Source organism: Protomyctophum parallelum, assembly GCF_964188405.1.
Source record: "Protomyctophum parallelum genome assembly, chromosome: 2".
In the NCBI taxonomy this organism is placed as follows: Eukaryota; Metazoa; Chordata; class Actinopteri; order Myctophiformes; family Myctophidae; genus Protomyctophum; species Protomyctophum parallelum.
Window position 1 is genome coordinate 39,628,008 of NC_139699.1, and position 20,122 is coordinate 39,648,129.

The 20,122-nt window shown below is 41.7% G+C and overlaps 1 protein-coding gene across 2 annotated transcripts; it reads right to left on the reverse strand.

Moving 5' to 3' along the window:
* Positions 1-237: 237 nt before the first annotated feature.
* On the reverse strand, positions 238-20,072 carry bbs4 (Bardet-Biedl syndrome 4). 2 transcript variants are annotated; one of them, XM_083760188.1, is made up of 15 exons: positions 20,036-20,072; positions 19,296-19,370; positions 18,667-18,730; positions 17,703-17,814; positions 16,991-17,063; positions 16,387-16,440; positions 12,190-12,317; positions 9,321-9,375; positions 9,069-9,137; positions 7,959-8,111; positions 6,134-6,305; positions 5,805-5,874; positions 5,053-5,197; positions 3,646-3,850; positions 238-1,075 (listed from the first exon to the last, which is right to left on the reverse strand). In XM_083760188.1, exons 3-15 carry the CDS (start codon positions 18,692-18,694, stop codon positions 924-926), a joined length of 1,416 nt encoding a protein of 471 aa, XP_083616314.1. In that variant the 5' UTR covers positions 18,695-18,730; positions 19,296-19,370; positions 20,036-20,072; the 3' UTR covers positions 238-923. The 2 variants fall into 2 exon arrangements, with proteins under 2 accessions (XP_083616314.1, XP_083616313.1); XM_083760187.1 differs by having other exon boundaries at positions 19,291-19,370; positions 20,036-20,059.
* Between the last annotated feature and the right edge of the window lie 50 nt (positions 20,073-20,122).

The following is a 20,122-nucleotide window of genomic DNA, read 5'->3' on the forward strand; positions in this document are numbered from 1 at the left end:
TTTGACTCGAGTTGTACTACCATGCCACAAGATGTCAGTTGGATTGAAATAATTAGCATAAGTATAACTTAGATTATTATTATTTTAGCCTTTTAAGCTTGGATATTTCAGTTTCTGTTAAAAAGTGTATTCGATACTTGAATACACTTTAATGTAGTAAACATTATAATGAACAACTTTATCAGTCAAACTTTTAGCTGAAGTGTGATATATCTCTATTTAATCATACCTCGTAACATTTATCTACATACAGTATAAGAGCACAAAAACACTATTTACATTATTTATTTACAATGAACAATAAACTAAAAAAGAGCACCATTATACAAACACATTTGTAAGGTTGCCTCTAATAAACAACTTAAAAAACATCCCTGTGCTTAGAGGTCATCAGTGATTGTCATATTATCATAATATTATTATCATATTATTATGGGGGAATGTCATTGAAGTGCAGCAACAACACAGCTTTGGTTCAAAGCGTAATAAACATCTATCTATATTCATATTCTATAATGCAAGAAGATCTTTTCAGCTTTTCAAACTGTCCTTGATAATCAATGACACATTCATGATCCCCCATTTTACGCTCTCAAGAGTTCAATTATTGTTCATCTGCATTACTTAATTTTCACTAAATATACACAATTAGAGAACGTAGAAGAACATTTATTTTGATCAACTAACTCTCCTATGGTACCACATCAATACAGCATAAACTGTGCACAAAATAACAACATATTTGGTTCTGAGAGGCTAGATCTCATCAAATGGTGGTCTGACTCTGTGTATCAAAAGCTCAATAAATAATGGCCCTTGAATATGAAAAGGGTTGAAAACCACTGAGATAGAAAATCCATTCAATGGCGTGAAAAAGAGAGAGTGATACATTGGTAAAAGCTGTCACACCGATAGGTTCCCAACTAATTGACTTCGTCCTTCTTAGACTTACTCCTGGAGGCTTTGGGTTTGGCTGTGTCCGACTCCTTGGGTTCAGGGGAGAAGGGGGGCTCACTGGGTGGGCTTAGAGCGCCGTCTACATCAGACTCTGACTCCAGGGGTGAAGATGGGCTTCCTGTAAGACAGAAACATTAGGGTTGGGACATTTTATATGATGATAGACACCCACATAAAGGTACATTCAGGTCTTTGTTAGAGAAATGATATTGTGTTGATCAGTTCAAACAGCAATATAAGCTAACAGATACAGATGTTATAGAATCAGTGTTAATTTTGTAGACTAAAACTATGACAAAAAAGTAATCGATTACCTTTTTTTCACTGACAAAACGAAATAAAAACTATGAAAAAGTAGTTTAATGTTAGGGAGGGACTAGTGGAGAAGAGATGCAGTAGAACTAAAAGACAAGTCATTAAATGTTTGGTTGCGCTCGGATGTTGGGCTATGAAAATAGCAGATCTACAAACTTGTGGCGTTTTGAGAGCTTGTAGATCTGCGATTTTCAAGTGTAAAAGCAGGCATTATGAATATGATGTCATCAAAACCCACCAAAATACATTTTAGTAGACAAAACAACTTTAGATTTAGTCGACTCAAATCAATAATTAGATAGGGAGGGTGTGCAAATTATGACAGGCAGTTTCTGCTGTCAAAATATGACTCCCCAGTCAAAAAACACTTTGTGTTTGAAATAGACACTCATGCTTTCTAAGGTGTGATTTGGGGCCCTAAGGATGAATACAAAATTAATATCAACATCCTAATACTGTCCAATCTTTAGATAGGACAGGCAGTTTGTGCTGTGAAAATATGACTAAAAACCACTTTGTGTTTCAAATGTGATTTGGGGCCCTAAGGATGAATACAAAATGAATATCATGCATGAATATCTCTGACACCCGACATCGTGTATGAGTTGTGTGTGGGAGAACAGCTTCAGAAACCAGGGCCAGGGGGCGGTGCGGTGTGTGTGTGTGTATGTGTCAGTGTTAAGGCTTCGTACACAGATCAGACGAACATGCTCTGTGCTGTCCGTGTTTCATGGCCGCCTCAATGCTTTTCCAATGGAAGTCACATGGTTTGACCAAACAGTTGTGTGTGATGGGGGGGGGGGGGGGCAATCAAACACAAGTGTTTGGTCAAACCACGTGACTTCCATTGGAAAAGCATTGGGGCGGCCATGAAACACAGGCAGAGCACAGCACAGTTGTTCTTTATGTGTGTACGAAGCCTAAGGGAACGCGTCACCACCAAAACCACAACAAACAGCGAAACAAGTCGAGTCTTTTTAGCGACGAAAATTGTGATGAATGAATGAAATATGCATGGAGGAAAGGGAGGAAACTACGACAGACAGTTGGCTTTGTTAGGACTCAGGAGGATGCTTCCGTGGTAAACTAAGCGTCTCTTTGTCCACTGCACTTGTTGCTGCTCTTGCACCTCAAGACATGACTAACTTGGAACTGTATGTGTACACTTGTTTTGGCCACATCACTATTGTAGCGTTCCGAGGCGCAGGGAAGGGCATTAATGTGGGAGGATTAGATGACAGCTGAAGTTCTCTCTTTGGAGCGCTACAGGTCACTCCATTTATTAATAAATCACACACGGCAAAAGGCCGCCAACAACAATAGGCCTACACTGACGTGCACCTCTTGCATCATCATTCAGTGACAGGCTTCAGTTCATGCAAGAGCAATGTATCCCTGAGCCTACATTATGTGGCGGGGGAGGCGGCCGCGAATAGGCGAATTAAGGCCAATAATTAGATATGAGGGGTGCAAATTATGACAGGCAGTTTCTGCTGTCAAAATATGACTTCCCAGTCAAAGAACTGGGCAAAGCCATGCTTTCTAAGGTGAGATCTGGGGCCCTAATGATGAATACAAAATGAATATCAACATCCTAATAATATGGGGTCATTTAATACTGTCCAATAAGTAGGAGGTTTTAAAAAAGTGTTGTGTTTTAAATAGATTAAGTCGACTAAAACTAGATTAAAACTAGAAAAAGTGCCCTTCTGGGCACAGGTCTCCACCAGGATAGGAATGTAGGACATTGCAGCTTGCCTTCATCTGGTGGTTGGATAAAAGGGCAACAAAAGTAAACTAGTGGGAATGTGCGTGCACAATTTCACGGAAATCACGCGATGTGTTCATGATTTGCAGCATTTTGTTTGAAACTGAGCACTCCTGTGAACTTTGGAAGCCAATCTTAACCAATCAGGATGGAGTCTGAGAAATCTGAAAGACCCGTTTCGTTGAATGGCTCTAGAGAGACTGTGTACCAATTTGCACGATGTTTGGACAAAATCTGTAGGTGTACTGTGCAAAAACTTGTTTTGCACAAAGCGGCCTCCTGGTGGCGCTATAATAGGCCGTTCTGGAAATTTTGGGGCAGAGGTTCATCGTTGGCATCCAGGGAGTGTGTGTGCAAAATGTGGCATCGACCGGGTTAGCGGTGCCGGAGATTAGCTGCTCACGGACACACACACGGACGGACGGACACACGGACGGACGGACGGAGTGCAAAACATACTCTCCCCCCATGCCTTCGGCCTGGTGGAGACAACTAAAACATTTCAGATGACTCAAATGTGAAAATCTCATTCAAAAGACTATGACTGAAACTAATTCAAAATTGGTTGTCAAAATCAACAGTGTCCTAGAAGCCCATGCCTGTACCTTTTGGCAGGTGGATGCTTTTGCTGTAGCTGGCAGCAGACGACATGGCCTGTCCCAGGGCCTGGTTGGTCCCCAGGGGAGCGCCAGGGGTTTTGGGGACGGCTGCCGAGTGTGGTTTGGACTTGGAATCCTTGGCTGGTTTGTTCCACACCAGACTCTCTGACACCTGCAGGGCGGCGCCCATCTTCTGAGCCATGTCCATCAGCTGGACGTGGAAAAACGGCCGAGATTAAGAACGGACTTCTACAAAGGCTGGATGAAACAATGGAGGTAAAGGACTGTCAACAGTGATGGTAGGGAGTGCTCCCACGGCGACTGGAGGTGGGGGTTGGGAGACAAGTGACAACTGCTTTGAGAATCTCTATAGTTGTTTACATGCAACATAAACTAATATAATATAAGATATACAGTATATAATATTTCAAGATCACAGTAAACATCCACCCTAAAACTCCTTCCTCCACACTGGGAGGAAAACGGCATCAGGAAGTTTGATGGGATGCATTTTTACACGTGAATGCTGTGACCACTTTTACATTGCATCTAATGAGCGGTCGGTCTCTTTTGGTGTTCTTATCAGCGTGACGTTGTCTGGAAATGCATCTATACCAAGCAGTGGGCTGTGACCCATTTGATCCTTTTTATGTTCTGTTTCCTACATTTTGTTTTTCATTTTTTAACATTAAAAAAAACGTTTTTCAAAATTCTTGTAGATTTGCTATTTGCACTAGTTTGGGTCAGTACTTCAGGATCAAACTCGACATTTCTACTATAGTCTTATACCTCAGGATCATACTCCACATTGCTATTAGAGTCTTATACCTCAGAATCAAACTCCACATTGCTACTATAGTCTTATACCTCAGGATCAAACTCCACATTGCTACTAGAGTCTTATACCTCAGGATCAAACTCCACATTGCTACTATAGTATTATACCTCAGGATCAAACTCCACATTGCTACTATAGTCTTATACCTCAGGATCAAACTCCACATTGCTACTAGAGTCTTATACCTCAGAATCAAACTCCACATTGCTACTATAGTCTTATACCTCAGGATCAAACTCCACATTGCTACTAGAGTCTTATACCTCAGGATCAAACTCCACATTGCTACTAGAGTCTTATACCTCAGGATCAAACTCCACATTGCTACTATAGTCTTATACCTCAGGATCAAACTCCACGTTGCTACTATAGTCTTATACCTCAGGATCAAACTCCACATTGCTACTAGAGTCTTATACCTCAGGATCAAACTCCACATTGCTACTATAGTCTTATACCTCAGGATCAAACTCCACATTGCTACTATAGTCTTATACCTCAGGATCAAACTCCACATTGCTACTATAGTCTTATACCTCAGGATCAAACTCCACATTGCTACTATAGTCTTATACCTCAGGATCAAACTCCACATTGCTACTAGAGTCTCGGAGGAGGTTGACTTTGCGCTCCATCTCCTGGTACTGTTCCAGCGCTCTCTTCTTGTCCCCGTGGTTGTAGAGCAGGATGGCAAAGTTCAGGTTGACCAGTGGATTGGACCTGCAAGATGCCCCGGTTGACCATGCATGGGGAGGCAGTAGAGACCAAGATTACTGCAGGTTTTTTGTGAGGGTACCTAGTACCTACCTTCTAGGGGACACGGGGAGAACATGCAAACTCCTCTCTCTCTCTCTCTCTCTCTCTCTCTCTCTCTCTCTCTCTCTCTCTCTCTCTCTCTCTCTCTCTCTCTCTCTCTCTCTCTCTCTCTCTCTCTCTCTCTCTCTCTCTCTCTCTCTCTCTCTCTCTCTCTCTCTCTCTCTCTCTCTCTCTCTCTCTCTCTCTCTCTCTCTCTCTCACAAATTAGCTGTGGCCTTTCAAACATTGAGGAAGATGAAACGGTACTCAAAATGAGTGGCATTAAATTGTAATGTGCATTTGACATAATTATACCGTAGTTATAGTTACTTTCTCAACATATTAGCAAATACAGACTATCGGAGGTAGTAGCCTAACTGTCTGGGTCTTCAGTCCATTATATCTAGGTTTTAATGTGGTCAAGTTCTATTCCATTACAACTTGAACCACCAATAAATATACACGTTAACGGCAGGTGTGAAAGTGACCTAAGATGAAAGATGTTTTAAAAGGTCAAATGGAAGAGACTCACTGGTCCAGAGCCACTGCTTGTTCATAGGATCGGGTGGCGTTCTCTACGTCGTCCAGATTGGTCAAGGCAACTGGTGGTGAAAGTCAGTGACAGGAATTACATTAAACAGAAGCCAAAATCTGAGGTGTGTTTAACTCTTTGTGTGGTTGTTTGGAAAGAAAAATATATAAAAAATATAAAATATTAAATGTGTCAGTGATTTCTTTGTATATTTAAGTTATTTGTCATGTTTGTGTCTGTGTCTGTGCAATTTGTGATTATGAAGCCTAAAAGGCAAGCAGAAATACAAATTGTAACGCTGCCTGTCAGCAGCATGGGTCGGTACCTACCTGCTAGCAGCATGTAGATCTCTCCCATGCGTGGGTTGAGGTTGACGGCTGCATTGAGGAAGTGGAAGGCGGAGGCGTACTGCTGCATGGTCAGATGCACCAGGCCCAGGTTGAACAGGATCTTCCAGTCGAATGGAGACAGGTAGTGCGCCCTCTTCAGGCAGCTGATGGCCTGCGAGGGGACGGGACGGGAGAGGAGGAGAGGTGTCTGTCAGTGAGGTCAACACTGTTGATTTTGACAGCACCTTTTTAATTTAGTTCCAGTCGCAGTTTAAGTCAACTAAATATCATAAGATTTTAGTCCAGATCTACAGTTGATTTTGTCGTATTTTGGCGGTGCCTTGATGGCGTCGTAATGCCTGATTTTACACTTGGTTGCATGCTGAAAATAGCCGATCTACAAGCTCGCATGATTTTGAGAGGTCCCCAGGTAACATTGAAGTGACAATTTAATGACTTATAAGACCTTTTTAAAACATCAAAAAGAAAGAAAATAATATAGCTGCAAGCAGTGATAAGTGGGGACCAATCAATAAGCCCTTTTAGGCTGCTCAACAGTGCCACTTTAGGTCACCCAGCGGTATTGCAGCAGTTCTTACCCCAAACATACATACAGAAAGACAGACAGACAGACGAGGCATGAGTTATGCCTGTTATCGCTGCTATATGTTTTGTAAAATGCTTCACGTACAAACTTCTCTTCAATTGGGATTTCAGATAATGGTCTACGATTTTTGAGTGGTGCAACCACTCCTACAACCAGCTTGCAATGTCCTCGTACCTGTTTGTGTGTCTGTGTGAGCATGAGTATGTGACTTAATAATAGCAGTAGGGGGCGCCAGAAACAGTGAGAGGGGTAGTGACTCTAATGAGAGAGAGTGAGAGAGAGAGAGAGAGAGAGAGAGAGAGGGGGGGGGGGGGGAATTGCACCACTCAGTTCACACGTGTGTGATTTTTTGTAGAACATGTCACACAAATTGCTCCAGCAGAAAATCAGGTTTAAGCGTTTTTCAAACGGCAAAAAAAAAAAAGCTGAGGACGGAGCTTACTGGTCAAAGTGACAGATGTGTTCCCCATGAGTCAAGGCACATATGAAAACAAGTGCCATGGCTTTTGGCCAAACGAGGCATGAGTTATGTCTGTTCAAAGGTTTCATTTTTAAATGATTGCAATTTGGCCAATTGGAGTAACACTGATTTCAGTGATATTTGGCATGACCCTCTATCATACTGTAAAGTATGATAGAGGGTGTACAGTATGTATTATGGGGCAGAAGAAGAATTTTCATAAAACTGCAATTTTCATTGGCTCATAAAACCTTCATTTATTCCTTTAAAAACAAATGTACTCCCCATTTTTTGTCCATATAGCTTCAAAGTTCACTGCACGTAAAAATGTCCATTTTGATCAAAGATCCCGGGAGGAGATAGATTTGAACAGTTTTTCATATAATTCCAATTTGTGGGTGATCTTAAGTCAAAAGTCAGAACATTGTTCGGCATGAGGAGACACATATGTGTATCGAAGTTGGGCCCTAACTGGGCTATACTATAAAAACTGGTCACACATTGGACAAATTGTCAAATAATAAAAGAACAAGGCAACCATTGTGAAAATAGTGTTGTGATCTTGTAGATCAGCTATTTTCACAATATTTATCTGTGGTCAAACGAAACATAATGCCTCAAGTTCAACTCCTACATTCCAAGTGCCTGTTAGTGTGGGGGGAGGTCCCCAGTTCAAATATGACTATTTTGGGGGGTCACGGCCTGAAAAGGGTTGAAGACCACTGTCCTAGATGAATGAAGTGAACTCCATTACTCACGGCGACATATTTCTTCTTGCCAAAGAAGCACATTCCGATGTTGTTCCAGAGAGGAGGGCTCTCTGGCACGGCCACGGCTGCCACACGGTACTTGTTCATGGCCACGTCGAAGTCTCCATGGGTCTGCATCATGCTGCCTGCAGCCAGGATGGCCTAGGAGGAAATATAACGTCATGGGTCTGCATCATGCTGCCTGCAGCCAGGATGGCCTGATTGATTAATTGAATAGTTTATTAGACAGAAATGCAAACAGCAACAGAGTACAGTCAAACACTTGGGGCTGTATTTTGCGTGTCTTAAGTACCAGGTCTTATTCCCTAACTTGAGTAAACTAAAGACCTGGAGGCGTGATCAATGCTCTTTGGCCACTCAGAATAGCCAAATGGCATTGATCACGCCTCCAGGTCTTTAGTTTACTCAAGTTAGGGAATAAGACCTGGTACTTAAGACACGCAAAATACAGCCCCTGGTCTCTAAAAGGATAGAAGCAAAATAAATATAAGTAAGTATAATGTTATAGAGACGGCAAAGTCTCCATGGGTCTGCATCATGCTGCCTGCAGCCAGAATGGCCTGGGAGGAAATAGAACAGTGGTGAAAAAGTTACTTACTAATTACTACTATGTAAAAGTATCAATTCTGCAATGTAGAAAGTGTCAAAAGTATTGGCATCTTTAGAGTACATTTCCTGAATTCCCTACATTTCCTTTCCTGAATTTAAACACAAATTCAGTAATTTTATGAAGAAATAAAAGAAAAGTCTAAGAAATTCCATACATTTAAAAACAAATCTTTAAGAAGTAGTAAAAACAGCCGATCTACTAGCTCACAACGAAGTGATGCGTTGTGAGCTTGTAGATCTGCTATTTTCACTAGTTTGGGTCCCAGGCAAACGTCTAATCTCTTTTTTGGGTCTTGAACTAAAAAGTTTGGGAACCACTATCCTAGATGACTAACAGGCAGGTCACAGAGTGAGTCACAGACTCAGGCCACATGAATTCCCAGATCAACATTGGAATCACACCATTTCCATTGTTAAATTTACACTGCATTCCCCACAAGCATAGTGGCAGGCTGGCAGCATATTGGTTGTTCAAGAACCCCCACTAACCGTGTAGTTGTTTGGATCGTAGGTGAGAGCGTTCCCAAGGTGCTCAAAGGCTTTCTGGTATTTCCCAAGCTGAGAGAAACAGACATAAGTAGAAATGGTTAATTCACGTTCAGATGCTTATGTCTACATGGCAGCATCTTTTCAGAAGCATCACTAATGTTTGTACAACTACAACAGTACTATGTTTCACTCATCCCTTTTCACTCCCAATCTTTTCACTATATGTGACAAAACAATTGATAATTAACTGACCTGTAAATACAGCAGACCCAGAGTAGTCAGCACTTCAGTATTTTCTGGGGAGAACCTAAATAGAGCATAAGGGTATTAGGCAACCTTAAATTTTCTGACGAATTGGAAATGGTGGACCCTGTTGTAAACAAGTGTAATGCTTTATCATGGTATCGTCCACAGTAACAGTTTTTCTATTGACTTGTGCTTTCGTTTGAAATGTACCCATTCTGCATACAATTTTCATTCAATTCAATCAGGTACAGGGGAGGGTGATCACTGGCACACTGGCATAAGTGTGAGAGTAAGCCCAAACCACACCAAAGGGTCGGGTCGGGAAGCATTGACCCCGCCTCCCTCTGGTTCAGATGAGAAGTTAAGAACCCCTGTGCCTGCAAAACCAAGGGGACGCCCACCCAACTTCTAGACCAATCAGTGAACGAGGTGATAGCTCGTTCACAATGTTTACACAAACCCTCAAAGCTGGCCATAGGAGGTCTCCTCAAAAAATAACACTCGTCTGAAGTGTGATCATACATCACATTATGTGCTCAGCCAATCAAATCATCTCAAATTTGGTAGACACAAACACAAAAGCTGGGCTATAGACCGATTCCGTAGCGGTTTCATGGTCGCAGCCTACGTATTTCCTGTAGGTATGTATCTGTTATGTATCTTTCACTGCTTCGTCTCAACCATTACTCAATGGCTCTGGTCTCAGCCACCGCGGTGGATATTAGACATTCCGTTTTATTTTATTTTTTATGTTGCCACTACTGTTGGAGCAGCCATAAACTACACAGGTTCATCTCGATGTTCTGGGCATCTTTGTAATGTTAGTGTTAGTAAAAAAGCAGGTAAAGGAGTAAAGTTTGAGGCAAACTAACATCAGTCACTCTGCCGTTCACTGTAGTGGAAGAGGTGCGCCTGGTGAGGGTTTTATCCCCGCAGCTACGTCGAGTCCGCCTACAGGAAATACGTAGGCTGCGACCATGAGACCAGCTACGGAATCGGTCTATATACACATAGAGCGTCGCAGTCCCGCCCCCTTTCATGACGATGCCAGGCCCAGGAAATTAATCCCAATGCCTTTTTCCCATATACATTTCAAAATGTATTTATTTAAAGAGCTTTTAAGCGTCGTACGAAGCCAACTCTTGTCGTGACTAGGGTTGGGATTCGTTAGGATTTTAACGGTTCCGGATCCTTCCCGGATCCCTCTTAACGGTTCCGGTTCCTAACGGTTCCCTTAACGGATCCTAATATTATTTTTTTCCCCATTTTTCTGACATAGATTATGCTTATATTATAACTAACCTAACCAAGTACATAAACACAAATTATTTAATTAAATTATTGAAAATGCACTTTACAATTATGAGGTGGCACTATTATTTAAACTTCACCACCACCACCAGCAGCAGCTAGGCACCACAACAATATCATTGTTGCAATTTGTACTGTATATTGCAATTTGTACTGTAAATTAAATATACAGTACACAATAATGATATTGTTGTAGTGACAAATGTTGTCTTTAATGTTCAAATTAATTTAATATGAATATGAAGGACCCCTTACCCTAATGGAAACAAGCCATAGTGCTTTCTTGGATTATAGCAGACCTTGTATTGAACTGTAGGCTACGTTCCTGTGCTTTTCTTCTGCAAATTGTTTATAAAGTAATCAATCTATGGCGGTATATGCACCTAAACGCTGGGCTCTCAACAGCCACGCAATTAATTTAGAGCCAAATTAAAAGCACGTTAGTAGTTTTTATTTTCCATTACGTTACTAGCCTGGGGAAAGTAAACCAGCCTTGCATCAGATCGTCCCCCGCTGGCTGTGGTGAAGCTGCGGGGAGAGCAGGCACGGGCCGCACGGCTTTCCGCATGGCTCTCAAACGCGATGTGTAGGCATTGATTTTGAGATGTTTCCTCTATGTTCACGTGGTACAAGTTGCAACAACCTTTGCTAGCAACTCTCGCATTTATTGCACTTTGCATGCTCACTGCTCAGCCTCAGTCATTTCCCTCTCTGTTAACCACACTTTGGCGACATACTGTCCCACTCGCTCCACAGCGGTCGCTGAATGCACAGAACAGTGGGCGTATCCTCCCCGACCGCACTCACTCATGTAGGTGGGGTGACGTCACCCCAGGCTCTGCTTGCATGCAGGCACAGACACAGCGGAGCTAAATGACAACTGATGAGATCCGTTTGGGGAACCGTTAATAAAAAAACGATGGAACCGGCTCCGGATCCGCAATGTCGGAACCGGGTCTGAAATGGACCCGGTTCCGAATCCCAACCCTAGTCGTGACAAATCATGACAACACACAAATAATTACAAAGAAGAAAAACAACAAAAAAGTGTTGTAACCTGCCGTTTTTTTCTACTTTCTAATTCTTTGTTTGGCCCAAAAGATTGTGTTTGTTGTCATGATTTGTCACGACAAGAGTTGGCTTTGTCCGCGGCGTAAACGTCTTTAAATAAATACTTTAGAGTGACGCTCTATTATAGATAGTGACTGACATTCCTTTATTTACACTGCAGTGGATGACACCAGCATTTACATGAGGATTAATAGTTTATCTTTTTTATGTTATCTTAAAACTATTAGAAATCTTAACTTTTGATTTAAATAATAACTTTTTATAAAAAGAAAATGATTTCCAATCATAATCGGGGCAGCAGAGGAAGCAGTGTCCTTGGGCAAGACTATGATCACCTAATTGCGGTGTATGAATGGGTGAATGTAATGCACAATCTATCTAAATCGCCTCAGATAAAGGCGCTATATAAATGCACCATTTACCAATTATCATATTAATGCTCTAGATTGAGAGCATCTGCTAAAAATGTCTACATTGTAAATTGTCTACTTACTCCACAGCACTCTTATAGACCTCGATAGCCTTGTCGGTGTTCCCGGCTAACAGGTGGATCTTCCCCAGCATCATGAAGGTTCGGTCATGCTTGTTGGTCTGCAGGGCCATGTTTAGATGCTCTTCAGCCTAGAGGAGAGTTCAAAGGTCATGTTTGATTTATATTAATGATTTAACCATGAACTGTAATTATAGATGATCATTTAAATTGGAAACAACATATTGATACTGTATGTATCATGTATGTAGGGGCGGCTGTGGCTCAGGGGTAGAGTGCCTGGATGGTAACCGTAAGGTTGCCAGTTCGAACCCGGGCTCCCCCAGAGTTACTGTCGAAGTGTCCTTGAGCAAGACACTGAACCCCTAATTGCTCCCGATGTGCTAGTTGGTGCCTTGCATGGTTTCCGCTGCCATCGGTGTATGAATGGGTGAATGTAATGCACAATCTCTGTAAAGCGCCTTGGATAAAGGCGCTATATAAATGCACCATTTACCATTTATGTATGAAGTCTATGAAGATGCTTGGTATATTGAGAAGGGTCTGCCCATTTGTTCTTCCTTCATGTCATTTAACACTTTATTATTAGCTTAATTGTCCCTCATATTAATTACTGTAATATTGTCTGGGCTGCGACTTATTCAACATATCTCACTAAATTACTGATCATTCAAAAAAGGTTTCTGAGAATGATTTCACATTCAAATAGGTATGAGCCATCTGCTCCGCCGCTCTTTATTAAATATGCAAAAAAATGCAAACAAGACATTCCCTCTTCTTTTCATATTTTTCCGTGTTACTACTGACATTCACTCCTACTTCACAAGACAAAGAGGTGATTTTGATTTTTGAATTACCCTATTGTCGCACTTCCAAACATCAATCATTCATCAAATTTAGAGTCCCTCATTGGAATTCCCTAGATGCTTCACTTAAGTCCTCATTATCCTTGCCAATATTCAAGAAACATCTAAAGAAATATCTTATTTCTTCCTCTCTGTAGATTAAATGATTTAGTTTGATGTGTTATATTTTTGTTTGTGTGTTTGTTGTTGTATTGTTTATTTCAGAGGTCAAGCATGACCTCTGACGGTCATGCTTGTTGCTCTGCTGCGTTCACACAGGCAGATGGAAAAGATAAAAAGATGCAAAGCTATACACAGCGTATTTGTAGCTTTGTATCTTTGTATCTGAATTTCTGAAGTTGAAACCAGCTAAACATTTTTGTAGCTTTGTAGCTTTTGCAGAAGCTACAAACGTCCGATGCATCTTTGCATCTTCATGTCGCTGGCTTCCATTGACAATGAATGGTAGACCGTAGCTTTGCATCTTCCCGTGACAATTCCGTCAACAAATGAAAACTAGACTAAAATGTTAGGGAGGGACTAGTGGAGAAGAGATCCACTAGAACTAAAAGACAAGTCATTTTATGGTTGGTTGGGCTCTGAAAATAGAGATCTAGAATAAATAAATAGAGATCTACAAATAGAGATCTACAAGATCTACAAGCTCACTATGACTATATATATTAAGGGTCTACCTGAGCTGGCCAGCAATGATAGTCCAGAACAAGCAGTCAAACTGGACTGGGAAAAACTCACTGAGGAGGACCTACAACAGTACAAGTCACTGACTGATGGGTACTTAAATAATATTACTATACCTGTTGACGCCATTACATGTGGAAACATTCACTGTAAGGATGTAAGCCATTGTAGAGCCCTGTGTAATATGTATGACTCTATCGTCAAGTGTTTAATTAATGGAAGCAATCCTTTTAAAAGAAAAAAGAGTAAACATCATAACATGAGACCCGGATGGAATGTCCATGTCCATGATCTACATGTAGAGGCTAAAAGAGCTCTTAAATGCTGGGTCTTAGCTGGTAAACCTAGGCATGGCCCTGAGTGTGACCACAAGAAGCAGGCTAATGCTAGATTTAAATATGCTATACGCTATATTAAAAGAAATGAACAGGCCATGAGGGCAAATGCTATGGCTGAAAAGCTACAGAAAAATAATGTGTATGAGTTCTGGAAGGAAGTTAAGGTGGTAAATAACAGTAAGATTCCAATGCCTTCTAGCATTGATGGTACTACAGGGTCATAAAATATTGCTGAGCTGTGGAGAAGACATTATGAATGTATCTTTAATTGTATCAAGAGCAATGTTTTTAATATTGGTGAGGTTACACACACTGATGGGGTGACTGTCACATATGACGAGGTGAACTATGCTATAGAAAAATTAGTTCTTAATAAAGCATGTGGCAATGATCAGATTTCAGCAGAACATCTGAAGCATGCTGGTCATCGAGTATCAGTACTACTTGCAATATGTTTTTCAGGGTTGTTGTTGCATGGCATACTGCCTGATTCCATGTTATCTGTCCTGTTAGTGCCAGTAGTCAAAAATAAAACTGGAAAGTTAACATCCATAGACAATTATAGGCCAATCGCACTGGCGAGCATAATGTCTAAGGTGCTAGAAGTCATCCTCCTGGACAGGCTCAAGGAATACATAGCATCCACCGACAATCAATTCGGTTTTAAGAAAAATCATGGCACTGATCTATGTATCTATGCACTTAAGGAAATTGTAAGTCAGTATAGTAGATGCAACAGTACAGTATTTATGTGTTTCCTGGATGCGTCGCAGGCCTTTGACCGTATCCATCTTGGTAAACTTTTTCTAAAGCTACAAGAGCGAGGTGTCCCCTTATATCTGATAAGGATCCTGCAGTTTTGGTACTCACACCAAACCATGCAGGCTAGGTGGGGAACTAGTATACCCACACCCTTCCTAGTGTCCAATGGCGTGCGCCAGGGGGGAATTTTATCGCCAATATTATTTAATTTGTATTTGGATGACTTATCAAAACAGTTAAAAGAGTGTAAAACTGGCTGCATGGTGGGGGATCACCTTATTAATCACATGATTTATGCAGATGATTTGGTTGTACTCTCACCCTACAGTGCTGGCTTACAGCAGCTACTTAGGGTCTGTTCAAAATATGGCTTTTTGTATGATATTAAGTTCAACTCTAAAAAGAGTGTTGTTATGATCAGTAGATCAAAGGGAGACCAAAATCTCACCTTTCCCTCCTTCTATCTGGCAGGTGAAGTCTTAAGGTCATTACACACTGGCGAATTAGCGACGCGATGCGAATAAGCGATCTGAAAATGCGAAATATTGCATGTTGCAGTTCGCCTGCGAATCTCTGCAAAATACGACACCAGAGCGAACAAATAAAAGCGAAAACGGTCGCATATTCGCACATTCGCACATTCGCCACTGATGTGGAAGCTTGCATGGACTTCAATTGTTTTTTTTTTTATGAGAATTATTCGCACGAATATATCGCGTCGCCAATTTGCCAGTGTGTAATGACCTTTAGAGGTGGTAACAAAGTTTAAATACTTGGGGCACATAATCAGAGAAGATCTATGTGATGATGATGATGTGCAGCGCCAGTGCTGTAAACTTTATGGTCAAGCCAACATGCTGGCACGAAAGTTTCATATGTGTACAGACAATGTCAAAATAGCACTTTTTAAAACCTATTGCACTCCACTTTATACAGCTCACTTGTGGTGCCGATACAGCAAAGCAAAAATGAAAAAACTTCAGGTGGCATATAATGATGCTTTTCGAATATTCCTGAGACTCCCAAGATGGACCAGTGCAAGTGAAATGTTTGTGACCAGTAATGTACCCACCTTTCATGCTGTACTGAGGAATTTCATGTTTAGATTCATGTGTAGATTGAGGGAATCAAAGAATGTATTAATTATGGCCTTAACAGGGATCACCCAGAGTGACACAGTCTTCTCCTCATGTTTCTGGAAACACTGGAGGCAATGTTTATATGTTTTGAATTGACAAGGACTGCCTGGAGTGAAAATAGCCTGATAAATAGGCTATCTCTGTGTTGTTGTTTTGTATTTACTGTCATGTTTTTCCCTGTTGTTTTGTTTGTATATGGACCCATTGTGTCTGAAATAAAGTTTTCAATCAATCAATCACGGCATGCAACCAAGTGTAATCTCAGCCATTACAACGCCATCAAGGCCATATGTCGACCAAAAAACGTAGATGTCTAAAATATGACTAAAACTAATTCAGATTTTATTCAAAATACTATGACTAAAACTAAATCAACAGTCCTTTAACAGGGTATATAATAACGATGGAACTCACATTTCTGAAGTCTTTCAGGAAGGTGTAACATACACCCAGATTGTGGCTGATCTCCTGTGGTAGGAAAGGGTCACATTAAACCTGAGGCACTGTCTTATTTGGACTGCATATAAAAAGGGACTCATACTTATGACTACAGCTTATGGCTACATAACTGTGATAAGCTACATAATGGTAGAGGCTCTGTCGCCTTTTTCAAAGGGTGCCGCTTCATCATTTATGCACAATAAAGTTTAATCCTTGTAGAGCCTTCGTCCTACTCCTAATAGCATACAACGTAATTTAGCCAAAGCACCACCTGTCTGATGGACGCAGAACCTCCCCTAGCCTAGGGAGAATAATGTTGTCATTGTCTCAGAGATGATAAAGAGGATGGCAGGCACCAGTGCTAACTTCATCGACTAAAACTATGATGGAAAATGTTCGTCGACTACCTGTTTTAGTTGACTAAAATATTATGATATTTAGTCGACTAAAACTAGATGAAAACCAAAACCTTTCAGATGACTAAAATATGACTAAACAACACCGGAATGCAATGCAAGATGCCAGGCTTGTTGATTTCCTCAGATAAATAGTACACAACTTGATTTCCTTTCCTCACCCAGTCCTTCTCGTTGAGCCTCGCGGCTTCATGATAGACCTCGATGGCCGCCTTGTGCTTCCCCAGCAGGAAACTGAGGGGGAGAAAGTTCAGACCATAAAGTCAGCTTATTATGCGACAATCATGAAACGAGCAACGTCGTAGCAGGCTGAATATATATTGGCAACTCCACTCATCTTATGCTTCGTACACACACACACACACACACACACACACACACACACACACACACACACACACACACACACACACACACACACACACACACACACACACACACACACACATACAGGGGGATTTATATATCCATGTCTACACTGCCTCGTTTATGAAAATATCTCCATCCACACAACATCACGATATTTACGTTTTCTTGTCCACATGAAAAGATTTGCTTTTATGGGCCAAAAACACATTTGTGTGTAAGGAAAGGAAAGGTACTATGTTTACCCAGGGTAACTGGACTAAGCTCAAGAACTTGTTTACAGCCAGGCCCTGCTCATAGAACATTTCATGGTAGGGACATGCCTTGTCCAAGGGCACTTCAGCGGTGGTAATTTTAACGTGCCGGTCCGGGGATACGAACTTGCGACCTTCCGATATCAAGACCGCTCCGCAAACCGTTCGGCCACTGCTCACCACGTGTGGGCGTGTAAGCCCTCCTCCCTGGCGTGTGTGTGTGTGTGTGTGTGGGTGTGGGTGGGGAACTCACAGTGATCTGGCCACTTGTTTCAGGTTGTCAGCACTGTTGGGGTTTAGGATAGCACAACTCTGGAACAACTCCAGGCTCTGTTGGATCTGACCTTCCAGACGCAGGATCAGCGCTGTGGCAAAAAAATACAAAGGCGGATTTACAGCAATAACACATTAAAACTGAGGCACATCAGGGGGCTTGGAGGGGCGGTATTATTAGGGACGGCTGGGTGGCTGTGGCTCAGGAGATAGAGCAGGTTGTCCAATGATCTCAGGAGATAGAGCAGGTCGTCCAATGATCTCAGGAGATAGAGCAGGTCGTCCAATGATCTCAGGAGATAGAGCAGGTCGTCCAATGATCTCAGGAGATAGAGCAGGTCGTCCAATGATCTCAGGAGATAGAGCTGGTCGTCCAATGATCTCAGGAGATAGAGCAGGTCGTCCAATGATCTCAGGAGGTAGAACAGGTCGTCCAATGATCTCAGGAGGTAGAACAGGTCGTCCAATGATCCCTGGGTCGGTGGTTCGAATCCCGGCTCCTCAAAGTGTCCTTGGGCAAGACACTGAACCCCACATTGCCTCCAATGAGTTGGTTGGTGTGAGCTTGCCACCATTGGTGTGTGAATGTGGGAAGTGAAGACGCTGGCGTCCACTGTTCGCCGCTTCACCTCCCAATGTATGAATGAATGAACCATTGTAAAGCACTTTGAGCACTTGGAAAAGCACTATAAAAATGCAATTAATAAAAATGCAATTCATTATTATATTCGGGCCTAAAATTATGCTAATTAGTTGGGCAGAGCCGAGCCTCGGCCATACATTTTCAGGCCCGTTGAGAACTCTATAGCTTGGAAAGGGCATACAGTATTTTGTAGGGCCAATGTTGCATTAGAAAGCTTGGATGCTGAAGGTGTGGTTTTGATGTAAGATGTTAAATATGAAGAGCTACGGCCCACAGTTAGAAGAACACGGTGCTGACGTACCTTGAACATATATGGGGTATTCACACATCCCATGGGTCTCCTGCAGTTGCTCTTTGATGATTGCCTGGTTTGACCAAAAAATTGCAACGTTACTTCTAATGCGGAAGGAAGTGTGATATTGGTTTGCAATAAGAATATAAATGTATGGAGGAAAAACCATGTGGAAAGGTCACATGATGAAACAGTGTTAATTTTGTCGCATAAAACTATGACGAAAATCTTTCGTCGACTACCACTTTTCACTAAATATATTGACAATTTCAACAACAAATAAAAACAATACTAAAATATTAGGGAGGGGCTAGTGGGGAAACGATCCAGAACTAAGACAAGACATTTTATATTGGTGTCACGAAAATAGCCCATGTACAAGCTTGTCGATCTGCCATTTTCAGCACACACACAGCTAATTATAAAATCAACCATACGACGCTATCAAGGCCCAGCAAAATACATTTTAGTCGATTAAATCAGCCGTAGATTTAGCCAACTAAATTCTTATGATATTTAGTCGATCAAATACAATGTCACTAAAACTAAATGGAATTGTATTCTAAAGACAGACTGAAACTAAATAAAAAATCACTGTCGAAATAAACACTGACAAACGTAGGGACGTCTCACCTTACAGGTGTCGTAGTCTTTACGGATATAGTGCAGATGGATCAGCCAGTTCCTTCTCTCTAGGATGGGAAGCTCTGGAACTGCATGGTGAAAGATTACATGTGTTTGGTCACGTAGCCATTTTGTCATCTTGTATTATAGACCATAGACGGCTCTCGGCGTCTGTTCTTAAGAAACCAAGCTTTCACGTTTTCTCATGCCAATAAAGCTCCTTTGGATTGTATTGATAAGTGGCGGTAAAGATGTGCTGTGAGTGGTCAGTAGTCACTTGAGTGTCAGCTATCGGCAGGAGTCTCTTCCTGGTTTTTACAGTGAAGAAAGTAGTCCGCACACAGGCTTTGCTCCAGTAGTGTTTTATCGTATTTAAAACACCATTAGTAAATACACGACATTTCGGCCGTGAACGGCCTTCATCAGGTGATGATTTCTTCCTGGTTTTTAGACAGCTGGAGGATGGAAATGAAGCTCCAAATCGGGCAAATTGTTTCTGGTTTTCTGGCCGGATCTTAATTTCCATCCTCCAGCTGTCTAAAAACCAGGAAGAGACTTCTGCTGCGAGTGGCTTTTTGTCACGCCTTGTCGCGTATATCTGGGTGTAATGTAACAGTGCGATACAGGTCTCTCCAATAGACTGCAGCAGCCAATGAAGAAGAAGAAGAAGAAGAAGAAGAAGAAGAAGAAGAAGAAGAAGAAGAAGAAGGGGATAGAGAAGAAGAAAGAGAAACTACTTGCAGAAGGAAAATACCTTTAGGCGCCCGCCGTTTCTTGGGCTCAGTAGCGACTGGAAGCTGAAATAAAGCAACACGCATGATTCAACACCATCAAGGCCCAC